The sequence below is a fragment of the Mytilus galloprovincialis genome, chromosome 9, assembly GCF_965363235.1.
Source record: "Mytilus galloprovincialis chromosome 9, xbMytGall1.hap1.1, whole genome shotgun sequence".
Classification (NCBI taxonomy): domain Eukaryota; kingdom Metazoa; phylum Mollusca; class Bivalvia; order Mytilida; family Mytilidae; genus Mytilus; species Mytilus galloprovincialis.
Genome location: NC_134846.1, coordinates 35,504,399 through 35,527,922, shown reverse-complemented (window position 1 = coordinate 35,527,922; position 23,524 = coordinate 35,504,399). Strand labels below are relative to the sequence as shown.

The 23,524-nt window shown below is 31.8% G+C and overlaps 1 protein-coding gene across 2 annotated transcripts in view; it reads left to right on the top strand.

Moving 5' to 3' along the window:
• The first annotated feature begins 891 nt into the window (after positions 1 to 891).
• Positions 892 to 23,524, top strand: part of LOC143044903 (QRFP-like peptide receptor) — a 62,024-nt gene continuing 39,391 nt past the window's right edge. The window contains exon 1 of one of the 2 annotated variants that reach the window (XM_076217134.1): positions 892 to 1,580. In XM_076217134.1, coding sequence (XP_076073249.1) covers positions 1,145 to 1,580 — 436 coding nt within the window. In that variant the 5' untranslated portion in view covers positions 892 to 1,144. The remainder of the gene's footprint in view (positions 1,581 to 23,524) is intronic. The other variant, XM_076217135.1, reaches the window with a different exon arrangement.

Here is a 23,524-nt window from a genome sequence, read left to right as displayed (position 1 = left end):
GAAAATGGTGGATTAAACCTGATTTTATAGTGCTAACCCTCTCACTTTGATGACAGTCTCGTCAAATTCCGTTATATTTACATTGATGCGTAAACTAAACAGACACAATAAATAAAATAGTCAAAATATGGGTACATCAGTCATCATCGTATAACAATTTTAAAAGGGACAATTTAACAGAACACAAAAACATCTATCTACAAACACATTCATTAATTTATGTGTCTGACGTCAGAATTTTTTTTTTATACGTCACATAAATTTGTCGTTCAATGTGCATGCAAACAATTTTAAAATTTACATAGGCAATGTTAGCATGTAGGGTTAAAGTCATACATTAAATTTAAGCCAAAATTTGAAATATCAAAGCTAAATTATCAAAAAATGAATAATTATACATTGATGACCAGACATACAAATTAACTGAGTTAATATAAAAGGTGTTGTAGTGCCTAGCGCTTTCGTTCGCCTGTAGAGACTTGACAAGACCGAGACGTTATTTCAATATTGTTGCTTTCATTTCATTTATTCTCATGATAATTCTGTACTTATCCAATACTTATTTCTTATAAAAACTTATTCTGTAAAAGTGAATTAACTTTTTATTACATACAGACAATCAAGCAGTTCGATTTACTTTCAGATAATTAAACAAAAACACAAACTATTGTACATAATTTGACTCTATGAAGAAGATGACAGACGAAACCGGAAATTATTTGATAATATAATACTTATTCTAGATACAGCAAAAGGATGGTGTCCCGTTAAGTTGTATGTATATGATCTGTTAATAGATCATTTCAGATTGGATGAAATAATTGGTAGATCGATGGTTCACTTATGGCAAATTGTCGACTTGTATTGTTTATGGGTTATATGGTGACATCAATCTTTTCCCACTTAGAAATCGTAAGGTTTGGATAATAGTTTTATTGGAAAAATTCTTCACACATTTGACTGTAATACAACTTTTACGATTCAGCAGTTTCATAAACTGTTTGATCAAATAGATGAACTTCAATCAGTTTGAATTCTTTAACTGTCAGATTTCCGTTGATAATATTAAGAAACTTTTTTGAAGTGTAATTAATTATTGCGTTTTTTTAGATGTGCCTTCTGAATAAGGCCAACAGGTGGAAAAATGAATGAAACAGAACTATTATCGTCTTTATTCATCAAAATGAGCGGATTCGAAACAAACGTTTCGAATTATTCTTTGGATACTAATTATTTTGGAACTAGCACAATGTCTTTCGAAAAGACGACAATGGACATTTCAGATTCGCGTCTACATCCGTATCCTAAAGAGTTAAAAAAAGTTCCGTTATGGGAAGCAAGTTTGAAAATATTTGTTTATTCCTTAATGATATTGGTATCCGTCATTGGAAATATTCTTATAATTTTAGTTGTTGCGAAAAACAAACGGATGAGGACAACTACTAATTATTACATTGTAAATTTAGCGGCTTCAGATTTATTGGTGACTTTGTCCTGTACTTGGGTAAACCTTGTAAGCGATTTATCAGAGGGATGGATACTTGGATCTTTTTTCTGTAAAGTCAACAGTTTTGCTCAAGGTAAGTCACAGATAACAAATTCAAATGAACTTATTACAAGGTAGGTCACATTTGACCTACTTTAAGTTTACTTACTTTTCAGCAACAGTACATTTACTAACATGGAAGATTCGCACCATGCGTTGATTTTCTAAAATAAAAATAAAATAAACCAAACTTAAAAAAAATGAGTAAAACAGATATACTGAAATTGAAAGTAAATTCAAATATAGGGACGACTTATATATAACTCTTAAAGATAACAGGCTCGACAAAAACAAAGCTGCCGTAACGTTTCTTCCAGGGTCAGCTTTCTCCGCTCCGTTGACAGTCGCATTTCTCTGCTTTGTAAATACAATTCTACTGGACATTTTTAATAGGAAGATTTTTTATTTGTTTAATCAATACCAGATTGGTATTTGTTTTTTTTTTTTTAGGTTTTTAGTTTTCTTTTAAATCGAGAAATATTAAAATTGGCTATACAACACAAAATGATGGATTTTTTTTTTGAGAAAGGGACTTTTTGACAAAATTACATTTTTGTCATATCCCTTTTAGATTTGATTGAATGTTTTTTTCTATCTCAATATTTAGCTGTTTTTATATTTGACATCAAGTAAGAACAAACATATAAATGATGATTTTATTTTTATTGCTAATACAAATGGTGTTGCTTCTGTCATTTTTGTTGATTGCATTTACAATATACTTAGAGCTTGCCTCCGAGACTTATTAGCGCTTGTTCATTGTCCGTTTGTATGGTAATCTCCAGATGTGTAAATCTGTGTGAACTTTAGGATGTTTAGTTATTATCCTTCCAAAAAAGCGTCCATCCTTAAAGTTTATTTATAATCTTCTTTACTATTAAATGGGAAGACCTCAGTTTTTGAGTCGCTTCTCTTCCTTCCAAAATAAATTGATCATTATTACTCTGTGTCCTATAGGTACCATACATAGTCGCATTTGTCATCCTTGCTTATCATTATTCAGTTTGGGTTGTTTTGGGAGGAAATACTTTTAAGTCATAGACAACTTGAAGACTTCCGTTTAGGGCTGTTTTAAAAAAAAAAAATTCTTGGGGACAGAACAATTATGTTCAAGTTTTTCTTTTTTCGTTGATCTTACTTATACTATGAACAAAGCGTATTTGCTATTAATAATCAATTCCAATTTTATCCACGGCGGTCAATGATATATATATTAGATTCTTACATTGATACCAGTGGATTATCGAATTTATCCAATCGAGATAGTTAAATTATCAATTTTAAAGTCCGAGCCTCGGCGAGGACTTTAACATTTATAATTTAACTATCGAGATTGGATAAATCCGATAATCCACGAGTAACTATGTAATAATCTGTTTCTCTAATGATTAAAAAATGAATTTTCTTTTTTAGTTAAACGAAAATCCCCTTGGAGTGCCTTTTACATTCCACGAAGTTGTCAATTTTATTAACACCTGTTAGCATACTTTGATTCATCCAGTTAGCTAAAATGGTCATGACCCTTAAAATCATCCAAATTTAATGATCTTTTGAGATCACCGGCAACCACACGTTGATTCATTTTTTTTTTATATACAATGGATTCGGAAAGGGATAAATTTCCATAGAATTAGAGAAATTATAATATATCAGTGACTGCCTTGGATAGTAAGTAAACTTGGAATTGGTAGTAAACAGCAAATACACTTTATTTTTAGTACATGCATGTTCATGTATACAGAAAAATAGGGGGGAAAATAACGGACTTTGGAAAATAGGGGAGGCTAAAAGGTTGTCCGGTCACCACGGTACCTGCAGGCTAAGACTTTTGATACCTTGCCTAAATTTTCCTCCAACCATAAAATCTTTTTGGAAAATTCATTCTACAACAATTTATATACTTCATTACGCACTAAATGCCCGCGATTTCACGGGTGTGTTCTAGTTTGTTTTAAAACTAAAATATCCACATTTACAATAGGGGTAATATGTAATAACCAAAATTACAGACTATAATACTTTGGTTCCATTTCTTATGACACAAAAACTACTCGTGTTTTATATGACACATTGGCTATATAATTTTACTTTTCATTGACTTAGACATTTTCCCCAAAACTCGTATCAACACGAGACTTTTTATGAAAAATCGAAGAATGAACGAACTTTGTAGTCATTTTTGTCGTTATATATTGTTAATTTTGCTATCGAATGTTATGTTATATATTTGAATTCAGTCTTACTATATAGTTCATTTGATGTGGAAAAAAAATAAAAACAATTTTGAAAGTGATAAATTAACCGCAAAAGTTTCTTCAAAAATCTTCGTACTCATAACTTTGTCAGAGTGTACATTAAAGTATAATCTATGTATCAGTAGTTTAAGTACTCTGAACTGCAGCAACTGCATACATTCTGAGATACGTTAATTAATTCTAGATAAATTAACGCAACTGTTTATTTTGATTCTATAATGCCAATTTATCGAGGTGGGCGCTCTCAATTAACCGACTTTTATTGCATGATATTTCCTTTACATTAAGTTTTACTAAGCAAATATTGCGTCTGAAGTAGATATACCCTGTCTAATATGGACCAAGTTTTGAACTGCACAATCTGAATAAAATTCAGATCTATCACAGATCGCGTGCTCGTCTATCTAAATCATATGAGAATAACTTTTAATGCATGATCTTCCCTCTACGTTAATTTTCACTAAGCAAATATTATGTCTAAAGTCAGATATATTAAAAACAACTATGTATACATTTTTATTCGGACATGTATTTGCAAGATGGTTATGTTGAAGAAATTTTTCAATTAGCAGTCAAACAGATTGCCTTGGTTTTACTGTCTGTTTAGATGAGTCCATAGATTTTGTATACCCCCCCCCCCTTAAGCCTTGCATTTAAACAGAGAGTCGGAAGACACAAAAAAGGATGCCAAAACGCAAAAGTCGATGACAATCTGATACGAAGGAAAAAGACAAAAACGAACAAAAACAACGGTATACTAACACAGATACTAAAGACTTGAGCAATCTAAACCCCAAATACAAATAAATATCGACGGCGATCCCAGGTTATTCGGAAGGGTTAGCAGGTCCTTCTAAACATACTGCACCCGTTAGTACAACGTTGTCCAATAGTACGCAATAGCAGAAATCAAATGACGAACAAAAGAGGGGCGAAAGATACCAGAGGGGCAGTCAAACTCAAAGATCGAAAATAAACTGACAACGCCATGGCTAAAAATGAAAAACACAAACAGACAAATAATTATTATAGTAAACATGACACAACATAGAAAACTAAAGACCAAGCAACACGAACCACATTAAAAACTGGGGGTGATTTCATGTGCTCTGTAAGAGTAAGCAGATCCTGCTCCACATGTGACACCGTCGTGTTGTTCATTTTATTATAAACCCGGTAAATAGTCTTATTCGGTAGGTCACATTTATGAAAAGGGAAGGAGGTTGTAGTGACGACGTATGGTATAACAATATACATGAGAAGATGTTGTTTTTTTCTTTCATCGACTGTATGCCCTACGAAAATATATCCTAAATAAAATTACGTTGAACATATGAGGTGCGTCTCATCTGAATTCAAATAAAAAGAAAACAGATTTATCAAAACTATCATATTGTCAGGCATCGAGGTTCAGATTATTATATTATAGAAAATAAAGATGACGTCAATTCCATATGGAGACTTCATTATTTGTGCACTGATTGGTATCAAGCAAACCAACACATAAAAAATTGAGATATTTGTATTAGATTGCAATAATTTGATTTTATGAAAGGCCTTTATTGTGTATGGACAGATACCCTAATCTATTTCTTATTGAAAATTTTGGGTTGTAAAACTACTGATTCTTTTACTTCGAAAGAAATATTTATTAATGAATATGCATAGTAACTGTTAGTGAGGGTCTTCATGTAGACTGGTTCCTTTATGTATGTGATACAGTCTGAGACTTCGTATAGGGGCTTCTCAAGAAGAATGAAAATAGGCTTGCCGTTTTGACTAATGTATCCGTACAAAGATGAGTTATTCGAAGTTAGGCGACTGTGTTGATAGCATATTTCCAAATAAAAATGTATATCAGACACAGTTATACCTACGTACAATCTATAAATTAAGTGAGAACGAAAATTTACAACAAATGAGATGAATTCCTTTTTCACATTGTAAATACATGTTTGTCGTATCTTTGAAGCAACGATCCATTAACAGGTTTATTGGAAACATTCTCTCTATACTGTATTCTATTGCAAAGTTTTTTTAAAACATTTTTTTTGCTTAAATTTTACTCTTTCTAAAATTCAAATGACAAATACTTTATGACCGAAAAAAAAAAGTTTATAATTTTATGAAACTAAATATCGAGAATAATTAAGGGGTTTCGTAGATTACCTGTTTCATGGCATAAGTTCTATTTCTTTCCAGTTTACCCAAATTTCCAGTGGCAGCTCAAATTTCCCGCCCGTAATTCCCGTCAAACCCTATAATTAGACCTCAAGATTGTACTAGTATTCTCGTCCTCAACATGCATGAATTTTTGTTTCGGGACGTAACAAAACACTGTTGTTTGTTAAAGGAGGGTTGTGCTTCAAATGTATTTAGCCCCGCTACAGTCTGTATGTGCCAGTCCCAAATGCAGGAGCATGTAATTGAGTGGTTGTCGTTGATTCGTGTTTGTCATATTTGTATTTCGTAAATTGTTTTGTTATGAATAAGGCGTATTTGTTTCTCAATTGAATTGGCTATATTGTCAATGTCGGGGCTGTTTATAGTCGACTTTAAGGTACGGGTTTTTTCGCATTGCTGACGGCCATAATTGCTCACATCCACTAGATTTAAACTTTGGTGGATAAACGAAAAAGTCAACACGACAAACGATGCCAATTTAGAGATTACTTTATTTAAAAGTTGAAATAAATACATGAAAACGGTCATCTCAGGGAACGTAAAAGTATCACCTTCATGATCTTGACGTAAGGCTGCATTGTTCCTTTTACTTGACGTTGGGATTGACATGGTTTACTTTTATAAGTGACTCCTACGTGATGAGATTGAAACTACATCATGTATTGGATATTAAAGATAAATTTCCAGGTTATTAATAAAGCCAGCAAGATATCTTTGGATCAATTTGCTGAACAAGTTAAAAGCCAGTTTATGTTGGTTCTACTGTGGAGTTAGATATCAAAATGGCATATAAAAACGTCTTTTGAGATAGGTTTGTTCAATATGGTCTCTTTAGAAATGATAATTTCAATTAGTTTGAGAAACAACTTCTTTCGTATTGTTCATTTTTACCTGTGTCGCCATTGACGAAAGTAAGTATAGTTCCTGCTTGACTCCGGTCTTCATTTTGTCAACATAATCTGCAAATACGAAAAGTGCACATTAGGGAAAAAACCTTCTATCATGCATATTTATCATATTAAGTAAATTCTAAGTGAATTGTTAATCTGGCTCGACAATTGGGAAAAGGCGCCGAAGGTCTGAAACAAAATATATACAGTACTATCGCGGAAAGTAAAACAACGTCAACTGAATAAACAAGAAAAAAATACAAATGGTAATTTGAAACTAACTAACTTTTTACGGTTTGTCAAAAGAAATGCGTTAATTATGTTTACAGCAGAAGGATTGTACTCTTCTTGTTCTTGTATAATGTAGAAATATACATGATTTGTATCAGATGATGATATATTATAGTTCTTTTTAAACTTTCTATACAATAGTCACAAGGTGCGTGTGTTTTATGACGATATTTCTGTAATTCAGTCTGACAGTCGGCTGTGTAAGATCAAAAACCCTTCCTTTTTGTCTGATAGATTTGTATTATATTAGTGATCTTTGTCCAGTCTTACTTTATCTAATCTTTCAATCTTTTTTTCTTTATGTTTACTCAATTTTTTAACCATTAATCTGCATATAATAATTCCAGATGTCTTGATATTCTTGAATGTAATTTATCACAAAAGTAACAGCAGTGCCATTTGTCCAATACCTTTACGTCATTTTGTATACGGTAAAGTGGGCGATAAACAGGCTAAATAGAGCTTTCTTACAAATAGACGAAAGGTACGAACGAACGTAAAGGGAGCACGTATTTCATTTCTACAATAACAGTTAAAAGAGTCTTTGTTTTATCCAGTAAAAAAGCATTCTTTTCTAAATCAAGTTTATTTAAAAAAAATTAATAATATCGCAAATAATACACGATTTTAATATAATCAAACAGAGAAAAATAGTGTCAAATACACTTACGTCCGATACGTTACTTACGTAAACCACGAGTACACACATTTCCGCGGGAATTTTTTTTAAGCACGAGTTTCACGATTAACATTTCAATGACATTATTGGAGTACGTTAGTCTAAATTTAACGACAAGATTCACATTTATTTTTATTTGTTACAGTACACTTTCAGCAAATTGTTAAAATGGAATATCGAGATTAGCTAAAAATGATGCTACAATGTTTTTAAAAAGTAATGTTGAATAAATCTAGAAAAAAAGACTTTGTATATAAAGAAAATAAATCTACAATTTTGCACCATATAAATTATGGATTTTATAATGACGATTTAACAGTACACATGTTTGGAAGATAGACGCGAAATTGACACTTATCGTCCAGTGGCTAATATTTCATGAATGTTCAGGACTATAGGCAAAACGCAGTTATACGCTAAAATAACCGTTCCATTGCTCCGGTGTATCATATATACACATTTAGGATAGGGGGCAATGGATATTACCAGGGGAGAGGCGATGATTCAAACGAGCACCAGCATATGTCATAGTATGAAGATCATCTTTTCTTTATTTCATTTTCATTTTATTATTTTGAGCGTTGCAGATTTTGAATCAAGGAAGTATTTGTGTTTCTGTTAGGGAAGAAACAATGTATTTGCTTAGACATTTTCTTAGGTTAAACAGTGCAACATTGTAATATTGAAGAGTGGGGGAGGGGCCGGTTTTTAGTCGTTTAGGGGCATTTTTTTCGTCTGACTACAGTATATTTAGATTAGTTTGTAGTGTTATCTCCTCCGACATGGTGGTATAAATAATCATATTCTAACCTATCGTACGTCCCGAAATCCTAAATATATCTCAAGAAAAATCCAATTTAATAAGTGTCGTTGCATGCACGATAATTGTCCGAAGTTCCACGACTATTATTTAAATATGTCAAAATAAAGGATCCCTAAAACGAGTCTTACATATGATTCGTCAAGCATACGTACCTTTCGTCAATTTGTAAGAAAGCTCTACTAGGTGCAACTTGTGGACAATACTTTTATTTCTGTAACGTCATAAAATAACCCTGGCTATCCAGTATGGGACCAATTTTTGTACTGTACACTCTGAATAAAATTCAGATCTAGGTTGTTGATATTAAATGGTTATTGTTGCAAAAAATTAGTTTTTAGAGTGCAGGTCAGTGAAAGTAGGTTCTTAAAATCTAACACTTGAACACTTTCGAGCTTCGACTTATCAGCACTTCTGTGTTGACATGAACTATCATTGATAAGATCATAATTATAAATTAACTGTTTACAAAACTTTGAATTTTTGAAATACTTAGACTTAACTACCTCATGAATAGATGATCTTAGTTGTATTTGGCTAAACTTTTAAGAATTTTTGGTTATCAATGCTCTTCAAATCCGTACTTTATTTGGACTTTTTAACCTTTTTTTATTCGAGTATAACTGATGAGTCTTTTGTAGACGACATAGTCTGGCGGAAATACAAAATTTCAATACTGGTACATGTATCTATGATGAGTTTATTTATTGCAAAAAAATTCAAATCTGGAAAATAAAGAATACGTATCGAATGGAAAATTTGTTAGTGATTAAAAAATCTATATTCTTTATATTTTTTTTTCAAAACGCCATTTATTTCATAAAATGTTGTTCTTCAGTAATTTAAAAAAAATGTTATTCAATTTCTTTAAATTGTTTAAAGTCAAAATAAGTCAACCGGTATGATGTTTTTTTGTTTTTTGTTTTTTGTTTTTTGTTGTTGTTGCTGTTGTTTTGTGTTTCTTTTTCAGGGGAAGGGGCGGTCTAAATAATAATATAAATAAGGGTATACTTAGTTTTTTTTTTTAACAAACGGAATCAACCAATACCGTCACAGCGCTACAAGTCCCATTATTTTGAAAAAAATATCACGTAATCCAAGAGCTAATCCGGACGTCTTCAAAAATAAAATTTGCACTTCAGTTTTACTAGCTTCCGCGTATATTTGCCTGCAAACTGATGAAATTCCGATTGTGTACGTAATATGTAATTCAAGACAAATTACTCGAGTCTCCTTAATGCAATAATAGTGTTTTCTTACTCAAATTCTAATTTGTTAAAGATAAAATTGAGAATGGAAAACACAACGACACGTACTAATGATTAAATTTTTATTTACATGTATTTTTGTATGAGTGCAAAAAAGGAATAATAATCTGTCTGACAAAACAAAAATTATAACATAGATTAGGAAGACGAAAATAACGATAACACAACGGCACGAATTAATGATTTATTTACATGTATTTTTAATTTGTATCAGTGCAAAAAGGAATAATAATATGTCTGACACAACAACATTTATAACATAAATTAGGACGAAGAAAAATAAAAACCGTCTTTTTTTGCATATATCTAAACTTCAAGATCCGAATACAAGGTACACTGACAACTTGTGGGTAAAGATTCATTAAAAGAATGATGTTTACTGTAGGTCTTTATTCGTTTTTATCACGACATAAGACAATCAATAGTAACTCATATGACAGTTAATCAAGCGCCTCCACGTGCTCGAACAGAAAACTAAAATATACTCTTGTTATGCGCTATTGGTTTTTGCTCATCGGCCAGGACCGTATGGTACCTTGTTAACCTTCTAGTACTTTTAGTACCTGGTGAAGAGTTGTCTCATTGGCAACCATGACGCATTCTCATTTTATTTAAACATACTTAAAACTAAAGCTTCTTATGTATATGCTACAAACATGCACAACACTATAACTGCTTTGAAATGACTTGAAATCCTGTGTTTCGTACATTTGTACGTTCAACATGAAAATGAAATCATTGTTAGTTCGATTTTAGTAATGGAAAGTTTTGCATCGATGTAATGTTTAATAAAAGGTTTTCTATATTTCATGATTTTCATTGAAAATAGTTCATGTATATGTCCGTTCTTAGAACGAAAACATGTCTTACAATTATAAGCAAGGAGTTGCACGCGATGTCGTGCCAAGTAAACCCCTACTCGTTTTTAATAATTGACCAAAAATGACATGCTCAATGAATATAAAATTTAAAGTTTCGTCAATTAGGAAGGAGATATGAAAATGGTTTACATAGTACAACCCGCCATAATTAAGTTTCAGCCGAAATGCATGTACTAAATCATGATTCTTTATTATGGAAACTGAGAAATTTGCGATGGGAAATTTCTTGCTCATTGGATAATATAGCATTTCAAAGAACCAACAAAAGGAAGTAACTTCTCGGCAGATCTGCACTATACAATTCAGCTCTCTCAAGTGCAACAGGGTTAAACTAGTTTAAATCTAATCATATGAAATTTGTCATAGTGCCTGAGAATTGCTGCGTATACGAAGTGTGCAAAAATCCGAATCACGCATTTACAGTAATTAAATAAACTTATCTTTTTTTTTATATAATCAAAAATTCTATTTTTTTTTTTTAATTATTGGGAAGATCCTGATCCTTTACTATATGAAGGTTCAAACCCCTTAATGCAATAGATATATGCAAAATTGGTATAAGACCAAATCGGTTTATTTTACGTCTTTTTTTTTTTTTTTTTTTTTTTTTATCTTAGCATGCTTAGCCGCGGTTCCGTGATAAGATAAAAAAAAAAGAAGAAGAAGAAAGAGTCCCATATCTTTTTCCAATTCACCTTATCAGAATGAATCAAAATGCAAGCTACAAATAAAGCAGACAATAAATAGTAATTATAGTCAGTGCATCTTGATCAGTGGGAGAAAACCAAGTCATCAAGACACAAATTGCAGTCCAAACACATGTGGCCAATTTTGTAACCTAATTGTGCAGAATGTAATATGTTTCTTATCAAGAATATTTTTCTCTGTTTCCAAGTTAAATATCTTAATTACAGAACATTTTATAGGTAATGAAGAATACTGCTCTTTCATTTTGTAACTATAGAAATAATAATGGCATAATTTTATACATAATTTGTTTACGAAAGAATGTGAAAAATGAGCCTAGCATATTATATATAATTTGCTAATAGCCGCTATAGGAATAGATGTAGTTTTAATCAGGTGGCTTAATGCGTCATAATCATTTAGCTTTCAAACACTTCAAAGTAACAATTTTGGATTTTCACAATTTGTTTTCAGCAAAACTTACAAAAAAATGTTTTCGTTCGAACTATTTGCACCAATTATCTTCTGTGTCTTGTAATTTTGTGTTTAAATTTTTTTCTCGACAATATAAAATTTTACAACTAGATAAGCATTCAGAATTTCTAATTACTTCTATTACAACTCTTTAATTAAAATTGTTTTGCATCTCCCTAAATAAAAATAAAAAAATAAATCATATTACAAAATGTAAAAAACTCCAATTTTCACTGAACTAGTATATACATTTTTGTTTAGGGGCCAGCTGAAACCCGCCTCCGTGTGCGGGATTTTCTCGCTTCGCAGAAGGCCTCAGGCTATTTTCTGCTTTTTGCTCGGGTTGTTGTCACATTGAAACAATCTCCATTTCCATTCTCAATTTTATGAAAATCAGACAATTAGAAATAAGCTACAAATGAAACTGTATAAACAGAAATAAATCGTTTCCAGTGTTCAGTACAACATGCATATTCCCATTGTATCAAGTACACAGTTTGTTATTTAACAACATCATCAAAATAATTTATAACGGAAGAATTTATGAAGGAGTATATTAAATCAGTATTAAATTCATATTCGATTTTGTATAGAAAATAGGTTATCAAGTTTTAAGAATTTAAAGGATATAAGGATTAAACAGTTAATTTAAAACGGAAGAATAAAGACAACGTTAAAGCTGAGTACTGGAATTCGACCCAAGACAGCTACCTACGGTCAAACAGTTCCAAAACAGCGAACAGAGTCAAACTACGATGTACTTTATCGGAATGGGGTCCTTGTATTTAATTTGCACGTCTGAAATCACATATTTGCCACTGGACAAGAAGAACCCAATAAATCAATATAAAATGCGTACAAATTATATATTTTTCGACATTGTAGAAATACCTGCACAATGTTTACATTATATCTATGAATAAAAAAAAAAGAATTTCTAAAATGATTGAAACACATAATGTAGGGTTTTTGAAATACTAGTATCGGAAAATATGAATGAACTTAAGAACGAAACACCAACGCATACCTCGTGATGATAGAAATCTATCCTTGGGCTATCGCGATAATATAAAATCATTTGGAAAAACGTCCGAGCGTGCTAAGTTATCTTCTCTGTAAATGAATACGGAATCAGACCAAGTATCTAAAATCTTAGAAAACAGCCCATTAGATGTTTAAAAACATAACCGCAAGGGAATTCATATCAGCCTAAACTGTATCTTTTATGCAAGTATCTGTTGTTTTGTCGTCCTTAATCTACGTCTCGAAGCAATTTTTATTGTAAGATAATACAATTCACAGACATGTTTAATCATTGAAAACATAAATAAGTCCCTTGTTAACGACTAGTTCTTCGTGCAGATTTAATAAGCATTGCATTCACGTTTTCATGCTATTAACTTATTGTACTATCCATGAATAATTACATTAGATGTATGTTTCATTATAATATTTTATTCTGATTGGCTAACTGCACATCACGTGTTATTCCGTAAGCAGTTGCATTGCTCAATACAACTTTTCATTCATGATAACACGTGCTCCAACAATAAAGTGCACAGGTGAATTAAATAATAAAATATATAAAATTCGTGTTTTCATAATCATAGCTAAAAAATGTAATTATAAGTATTGAATGCTTCTTTTTGTAACTTTATAGGGTTGTAAAAGCGTTGACCGTGCGTACATTTTTAGAATAAAGCGCTTCCGCGCTTCATACAAAATGTACTTCGGTCAACGCTTTTACACCCCAATAAATTTACAAAAAGAAGCATTCAATTCTTAAATGAATATTGATGTCGTGCTTTATTTTGCTGGTAGACAATTTGTGTGCCCGGAAATGAAATACTTCTTTTATTATAATTGGCCAAAGAAACAAAAGTGCAAACGTTACATTCTTTCACAGTGACCTACGGTACAACTAAGCAAAACCCTGTTTATCGTATATCTTGTTTGTCATTTTTGGAGTCTTCATTAAACAGTCTTTAGAACTTAGGGGGTCAGACCCATGTCAGACAAGCTCATGATTGTGTTTTATACATAATTTATAATTGAACTTTTGAAATATGTTCTATTATATTGTATTGCATTGTATTTAAAATGTATATTTGTTTTTTTGTATTGCTTGACCCTTATGGGTGTAATTTTGCAATAAAGATTATTATATCCTTAGATATTAGTGGATCAAATTGATTTTACTACGCAGTACAACTAATTTAGAACTGATACGATTTTACAAGCTTTTGTATCTGCAATAATGTAATTTGAAAAATCTAAAAAAAAAAAATGGGTTTTTATTTTAATATGATCATGATGATGACCTACGTTTTATTTAAAATTCCTGTAAGTCTAGGTTAACTCCTTGTTGTCTTCTCTATGGTCGGGTTGTTGTCTCTTCGACACATTCCCCATTTCCATTCTCAATTTATTCTTAAACGAATGGTACCCAGAGAAGTATTGGAAGCATTTATATGCAGTGAAAATCGGCGTGTTAGGGCGTGGACTGAAACTTGTTATTATATACATGAATATTTGATAGTAAAAACAATAATTAATTGCACTGCAAAGATATCCGATCGACGCGTAATACAAAATTGACTGCAGTCAACCTTCAAACTTAAAAAAAAGTGCATTTAAATAATAGTTATTTTTATACATAACTATTTATGAGTAAATAGCCTGAAATACTTGTCTGTTTGTATTACCGAATCAGAACAACGCTTTATAAATTGCATGCGTCCGAAGCATTTTACTGTATTTATGTTCATTAAGAACACACTAAGCCGAATAATTTAGGCCAAGTAAATTAAAAACCGATACAACTGAAGAGGTGTATGACCAAAAAGGACCTAACTAGGGTAGACAAATCCCTGTGAAAACACTTACCCGTGGGAGGTATAATATAAAAAAGAAGATGTGGTATGATTTCCAATGAGATAACTATCCACAAAAGACCAAAATGACACAGACATTAACAACTATAGGTCACCGTACGGCCTTCAACAATGAGCAAATCCCATACCGCATAGTGAGCTATAAAAGACCCCGATAAGACAATGTAAAACAATTCAAACGAGAAAACTAACGGCCTTATTTATGTAAAAAAATGAACGAAAAACAAATATGTAACATATAAACAAACGACAACCACTGAATTACAGGCTCCTTAGTTTCATAATAATTTCCAAATTTATAAATGCGCAATTTGTTTTTTTTATTAAAGAAAGGTTAGTAATAAATCATATCAGTACCGAAGTGCTGCTGTCAACTACTGAGCTTTAAAATATGGTACCTTCGTATAAGTATGACTTGTATTGTTTGAGTATGATGGCTTTAAAAAGTCACAGAAGGCTTCTTTCACCGAGATATCAAAACTCATCTTAAAAAAATGTTTGATATCTTAACAATTATCTTCTTTATACAGTTAACATATTACGCTCAAGGCCAATATAATTACTACGTTACAGATTGAAATTAAAAGAATATGTAAACTTTCGTTTCCACCATGGTTTCAAAAAATAACAAGCTGAAGATTTTGATTGACATTTAATCAACACTAAATAGATATAGGAAGATGTGGTGTGAGTGCAATTGAGACAACTCTCCATCCAAAAAACAATTTATAAAAGTAAACCATTATAGGTCAATGTACGGCCTTCAACACGGAGCCTTGGCTCACACCGAACAACAAGCTATAAAGTGTCCCAAAAATTACTTGTGTAAAACCATTCAAACGGGAAAACCAACGGTCTTATCTATATAAGAAACGAAAAACGAGAAACACGTATAAATTACATAAACAAACGACAACTACTGTACGTCAGATTCCTGACTTAGGACAGGTGCAATCATTTGCAGCAGGATTAAACGTTTTAATGGTACCAAACCTTCTCCCTTTTTTCTGAAACAATAGCATAACATCACAACATAGAAAAACACACGATAAAATATCAATTGGAAGGCTTAACTCAATAAAAAACGTAAATTAACACAATATGAAGGCTGTTTTTAAATTGAAAGATCAGATATACATTGTATATGTTCTGCTTACCCTTCCGGAGCACCTGAGATCACCCCTAGTTTTTTGGTGGGGTTCGTGTTGTTTATTCTTTAGTTTTCTATGTTATGTCGTGTGTGCTGTTGTTTGTTTGTCTTTTTAATTTTTAGCCATGGCGTTGTCAGTTTGTTTTAGATTTATGAGTTTGACTGTCCCTTTGGTATCTTTCGTCCCTCTTTTACATTACAACGCTTCTTGATATATTCAAATGAGTTCAGAAAGACCACAAGGCAGCAAAAATGTCTAGCAAAATACGGTCTTGTATATACGAACATTTTTAATTATTTGGTTAAAAATTGATTTTCTACAAGTTCAAAAGGGTATACCATATATATCTCTAATAAGGAAAATTTTTTGTAAGGTGTCTTGCAAATTTTCTTAAGTGCATCAAATTGTCAAAACATTCTTGGTTTTGCGATCTTGTCATTAGATATGAGCCAAGACATAAACCATATGGATATTTTGCAAAATTATATTTCATACAAGACATTAATTGGCAAAAGAATGAGTAAAATTACCATCAGGGTTTAAATAACTTAATATCAAAATATTTGATGACAATTTGGTGTTAAGTGAAATATCTACACTAAAATATCCAGATTATATCATATAATTTTCATTTATTAATTCATCGATACAATTAACTTAATACTTGATATGTTGCAATTTTAAGGGTTCGGTAATGGCCTTATTTTAATACCTCCTTTGGATTATTTTCTCCATTTACTTAATCTAAAATAACAACAGGACTAGTATAGTAAATTGTATTACAATTGGTAGGTCAAAAAGGTTACTGAATGCGCAGCTGTGAAAGGAAAGAATGTAAAGCAAGAAATTTTCTGAAGGTTTTATTTTTAAATATATATCCAGATCAATCTAGTCTCTGTCCGTAAAGCAAATACGTGGGAGGGCCTGGCACTGCTTTTGACAGCACCATTATTAGAATTAACCTTCTGAACTCAGGAAAGCCTACCAAATGAATACCAATATGTCACAATAATTCAGCAACATTTATAGATTTATGAGTTATAGAAAGAAAATCGCTGAAGCTAGTACACTGAAATGTGCGAAATTAAAACCAGCTGTTCTGGAACTTTCTGTTTCAAGGGGATATGAAATATGTGAAGATACAACTTTTAGATAATGATTGTTAGATTTGTGAAGAATAATATTAGGCTATATTTTTATGTTAGATTTGTGAAGAATAATATTAGGCTATTTAATAAAAATAAATTTGATTTCTCCTTAATTATTCAAATATTACAAAAAAACATTTACACGCATAACCTACATTTACTTACAAAACAAGATAAATATGGTTTAATATGGTTTGTATCATACATTTTTTTGGTTGACATTCAGTATGTCTGTTTTATTGTTTTCCTCTTATAGCTGATGGGTTATCCCCGGTTTTAGTTTGTATTAAACCTAAATTTGATTCTCTCTATCCATGTATGACTTTTGAACCGCGGTATACTTATGTTGCCTTTATTTAGATTGGTATAGAGTAGCCGATATACTGTATCACTGGCCAGTCCACGCTGCGGTTTTTCAGTTCGACTCTAATCTCAATTGATTAGGGTTGTCAGCTTTCCTACCGAAATTTGATGGTTCTCTTTGTCTTCCTCTAGCAATATAAACTGACCGCAACGAAATAGCACAATTGTGTTGAAAGTGATGTTAAAACAGTAAGCAATCAATCAATTGATACAGCCTTTTAAAATTTGCGAATAAAAATTTCTGGTGAAGCCAACCCTTCAACTTGTATGTCATTCATTTACAATTCCAACTTAACATTATGTATGTGCCTGTCTCAAGGTGTAACACCACTAATTCAGGCCCGGCCAGAAAGCACATACCAGAAAGTAGTACATATTTAACACAAAATAGTTCCTACGCATGGACATAACTTTCAAAATATTTAGAATATTTTATTAATTTTGGTATCAAATGAAAACTGCATGACTGGTGATCATTGCAGAACAATTTTTGACTGATAAATTTGAATAATAAAAAAATGGCATGAAATTTAAAAAGGAGGGTACATTTTGCCTTTTTGTCAGATCGGAAGTACCTGTTTTGGTACATCCGAAGTTCCGGGAACCAGTTCTTTCTTATATGCCATGTAAGGTATGTTGATTTTTTCAGTACAGGACACCAGAAGGTGTTGCTTTGACATGCAATGATTGTCACTTTATTTGAACTTAAGATAAAAGAGCTGTGACCACTCGAAATTGAGGAATTTAACATAGAAAGCAATGGGGCCATTAATTAGTGGTGTACTTCCTCAAGTCAGGAATCTGTATTTCAGTGTTTGTTGTTTGTTGCTTTGTTTCATATTTGTTTTTCTTTCATTATTTTGTACATAAATTAGGTCGTTAGTTTTCCAGTTTGGATTGTTTTTCATTTGTCATTTCGGGATTTTTATAGCTAATTATATGGTATGGGCTTTACTCATTGTTGAAGACTTAATCTTCCGAGTCTTGTGAATAAATTTCACAGAAAAAAATCTTTTTGCGCCCGTCCGAAACCAGGAGCCTCTTGCCTTTGTTAGTCTTGTATGATTTTTAATTTTAGTTTCTTGTGTATAATTCGGAGTTTAGTATGACGTCCTTTATTACTGAACTAGTATACACCTTTGATTAGGGGCAGCTGAAGGACGCCTCCGGGTTCAGGAGTTTCTCGCTACATTGAAGACCCATTGGTGGCCTTTTGCTGTTGTCTGCTCTATGGTCGGGTTGTTGTCGCTTTGACACATTCCCCATTCCAATTCTCAATTTTATAATGGACTGACTGTAACGTTACTGGATAGACTAGTATATGTTGGAAACGTATCGATTGCACCATACTGTACTAAAGTAAGAGTAAATGTCAAAATCTTGTAAGGATTAACGTATTGAACACATTTTACCATACAGAATTATTAAAAACTATTTTATGCAAAATTTTGTAAAGAATTAACGTATTTAACAAGAAATGGGAACAACAAACTGCTAATAAGATAGGAACTGTCATCTCATTTAGTTCAGGTGTGAAAGGACACAATGTTCGGGGTCAAATGCAACTGATGCTTGGAAATCCAGATAGTTAACTATTGAACTGTACAAATATTCCTAATCTATTACTGTAATTATACTTCCTGTTAAGCGATTTAGCAATTACTTCAAGAGTAAAGATCTCTGATAGGGAATGCTAGATAACAATTGAGTTCCATTGCATTGTTTACATACAATAATATTCCTGAGTCGGAAATTGCCGGATTCAGATAACTTAATAGAGCACATACAATCTATGATCATAATTTTTATGCTGAGAAAAATTCTTATTCAGCATTTTCGAACGGAGATAATATAATTATTTTAGATCGAGGTCTTTAATTTTGTAGAGCTACACAGATTTAGTAAAATCAAGGACATATATACTAGAATATACGTTCAATGTAAGACGTTTAGTAACGACTTTCAAATTCGTTCTTTATTCGACTTTTTCTTAACTTTTTTTTTTCAAACGTCAACGATGAGTCGTTTGTAAACAAAATGCGTGTCTGGCGTTCACAGTTTTAATACGGGTATATAAGATGAGTTTTCATACATCCTTAGTAAAACTGTAATATGTTGGCAATTTTATGGAGTTTAATATATTATATATATGTTTAAAATTGGATCATTTTTGAACGTCGGTGAGCTAAGTAATTTTATACTCAAATATAAAAAAAATGGTTTATTCAAGATGAAATAGGTTAATAAGACAGCAATCTAACGACAAAACCACTACTTTTACATATTGTGACTGTATGTGTATACAATATGCCCAGCTTTAAAACAAATATACGAACATTACGTTTGTGTTTGTTCTAATGGTACTTTTTTATGTTGCTTCTGTCTGGCTATAAAAAAGAAAATGTGGGAGACCAAAATGACACAGAACTAAACGACTATAGTTCACCATACGGCCTTCAACAATGAGCAAAACCCATACCGCATAGTCAGCTATAAAAGGCCCGAAACTATCCAATCTGATCTAAAATGGTATAAACATATAAATAATGTAACAGCTACTGCAAACAGACTACTTAAATTTCTAAAACGTAACCTTAAAGTTTCATCCCAAAAAATCAAAGAAAGGGCATACATGTCATTAGTCAGACCTAAGCTTGAGTCTGGGACCCTCACACCAAAAATCAGATCAACCAAATTGAGATGGTCCAACGAAGAGCTGCTCGCTACACATGGAATAAATATCACAATATCAGCTCTGTCTTAAATATGCTTGATCACCTACAGTGGCCTACATTAGAATTGAGACGTATACAAACAAGACTAGTGATATTCTATAAGATTATACACCAACACATAGCAATCTACCCTAAAGATCTTCTCGTTAAATCAGACAGTAGAACAAGACATAAACATACCAACCACTTTAAACAAATTCAAACAAATAAAGATTCTTACAAGTTTTCATTTTATCCACATACAATAGTACAATGGAACCTAATTCCTACATCAGCAATCCTTTTACAACAGTCGACGGCTTCAAAGTGCAGATTTCTATATCTACTCCTTCACAAATATTCTAAAAACTGCATAACATGTACATAGTTTTACCAAGAAATATACATAGGATAATAATCCACAAAAAAAAAAATAATTAAATCACTGATATATTTTTACTTATTTATTTTTTCTAAGCACCAATGCAATGTAACGTAATATTACTGCAAATTTATTTCTTTTAAATTGTCAATAAGCCACGCATGCAACGGCACGTAATAGTCAAAGTTGTGACTGAGTGCGGAAATATGAAGATAGATAGATAGAAATGACAATGTAAAACAATGTAAAACAATTCAAAGAGAAAACTAACGGCCTTATTTGTATGAAAACAAATGAACGAAAAAAACATGTAACACATTAAAAAACGACAACCACGGAATTACAGGCTCTTGACAAGCACATACATATATAATGTGGTGGGGTTAAACAGTTGAAAAATGTCTTGGTACTAGGAGATATAATTTATTCTTTATTGAAAATAATGCACTTTTATTAACATATGTTGATGGTTAAAGTAACCATGTTTACTATGTTCGGTTTTTTAAACAGCTGTTTTGAATTTATGGAGCTTGTATTCATGCGTTTGAAGTTTGTTTTCAACACTTCGTTTAAAATCTTTGTCATAAAAATCGCAAGTGGTTTATTTAGTATTGAAATCAAAGAAAAGATGTAATAACTTAATAAGCACACTGTAAGTTAAACATCAGATAGGTTGAGAATGTATCATCTATTAAGCATTTCTTTCTATTGACATTGATATAGAAAATACTAATAATTGAGGGTCGGTATGGGGTTTCCAGAAAACAGAATATTATGCCAATACTAAAGAAAAATGGACAAAAAATAAGTATAGAGAAAATAATGATAAAAAATAAAGAATAGAGAATATTAACATGGACGCAGGTGCTAGAATAGAAAGAATAATAGTAAACATTTATGAAAAATAGAGAAAATAGGATTATAAATTAAAGAATTCAGAATTGAAAGACCCCAATCTAGACGCTCATAATTAGACATATAATCCACGATAATCCACATCGTTCTCTTTTACATAATAATAGTTCTTATTCATCATACGACATCATCAAAGCTGACCTTTTAAGTAAACGAAAAGAAATTACACTGTTAAATAAAACCATTAACTAATCATTTACATCAAGATTCTCACTGTCTGCTTACAATAAGAAAGATCATTTTCTCGTTGTTTCTGACATGTGTCAGTTGAGCTCTATTAAAAGACAAAGACTCCAGAAAACATAGCAATTCCCAGTATAAAAGTTAACCGTTTGCTTCAGTGGAGACCTGATACATTCCCATCTAAAGCGTTATACGTTATGTATCTGACTTTTAGACAGAGGTCAAGAACAGTGTAGTGATGCCATATGCGGACAAGAAAACTAATATTTTAATAATAACAAGCAAATCACTTATGGCTAGTATACCCTGTGCTTAATGTATCTTTTCAATGTTTTTTTCTAGTATGTAGAATTAGGTGCTGCTACCATTTTTAATACTATTTTTTTTTTATTCGTTCAGTCGTTTTTTGGCATGCACGTTGAAGTCACGAAACAGAAAATGAGCTACATGTATGTCATATAAGTTTTGTTAAAATTTGCATGCAAATAATGAGAAAATTATTCATTTAGCGGTGAAAATTGGTAAAGTTTTATTGAATGGAAATCTTTAAAATAGTTTTGTATGAAAAGTTTTATTGAATGGAAATCTTTAAAATAGTTTTGTATGAAAAGTTTTATTGAATGGAAATCTTTAAAATAGTTTTGTATGAAAAGTTTTATTGAATGGAAATCTTTAAAATAGTTACATTAAAAACACATCCATGCAACAGACAAAATTAGCTTCAAAACCTCCTTTCTCTAAAACCAGTCCATAGATTTTTCTTAAAAACCGATATGATGTTCCCAGAGAATTTTCAATTACTTCTTTAAGTTGTATTCAAATTCTTATAAAAAGTCTGTGACGTGACACAATTACTGACACTTTAAATCCGCAGTAAATAAAGAGCTTCATCCTTTATGCCGTTGTAATTAAAATCTGCAGTAAATGGAGTTTCATCTCTTATGCCGTTGTAATTAAAATCCGCAGTAAATGGAGTTTCATCTCTTATGCCGTTGTAATTAAAATCCGCAGTAAATGGAGTTTTATCTCTTATGCCGTTGGAATTAAAATCCGCAGTAAATGGAGTTTTATCTCTTATGCCGTTGGAATTAAAATCCGCAGTAAATGGAGTTTCATCTCTTATGTCGTTGTAATTAAAATCCACAGTAAATGGAGTTTCATCTCTTATGTCGTTGTAATTAAAATCCGCAGTAAATGGAGTTTTATCTCTTATGCCGTTGGAATTAAAATCCGCTGTAAATGGAGTTTCATCTCTTATGCCGTTGGAATTAAAATCCGCTGTAAATGGAGTTTCATCTCTTATGCCGTTGGAAATTAAATCCGCAGTAAATGGAGTTTTATCTCTTATGCCGTTGGAATTTAAATCCGCAGTAAATTGAGAGTTTCATCCTTTATGCCGTTGGAAACATTTGAAAACCATCATTTAATGTTCTGTAAGTGATCTATTGAAGTAAAAAATGTGACCCCTACCAAAGGTACCCTCTTTTCTTTACTCGTAACATTCAAACTTTCTGGCCCTTCATCAAGTAGAACCCCATCTACGTGGAACCGTTAGGAGCTAAATGTCCAAAAGGGATCACACAGCTCCATTAAAAAAATAGGAAACACTTATCAACAATAAGAGTGAAAATGAACAAATTCAGATTAGACCGTTGGTTTTCCCGTTTGAATGGTTTTACACTAGTTATTTATGGGCCCTTTATAGCTTGCTGTTCGGTGTGAGCCTAGGCTCCGTGTTGAAGACCGTACCTTGACTTATAAATGGGTTACTTTTATAAATTGTGACTTGAATGGAGAGC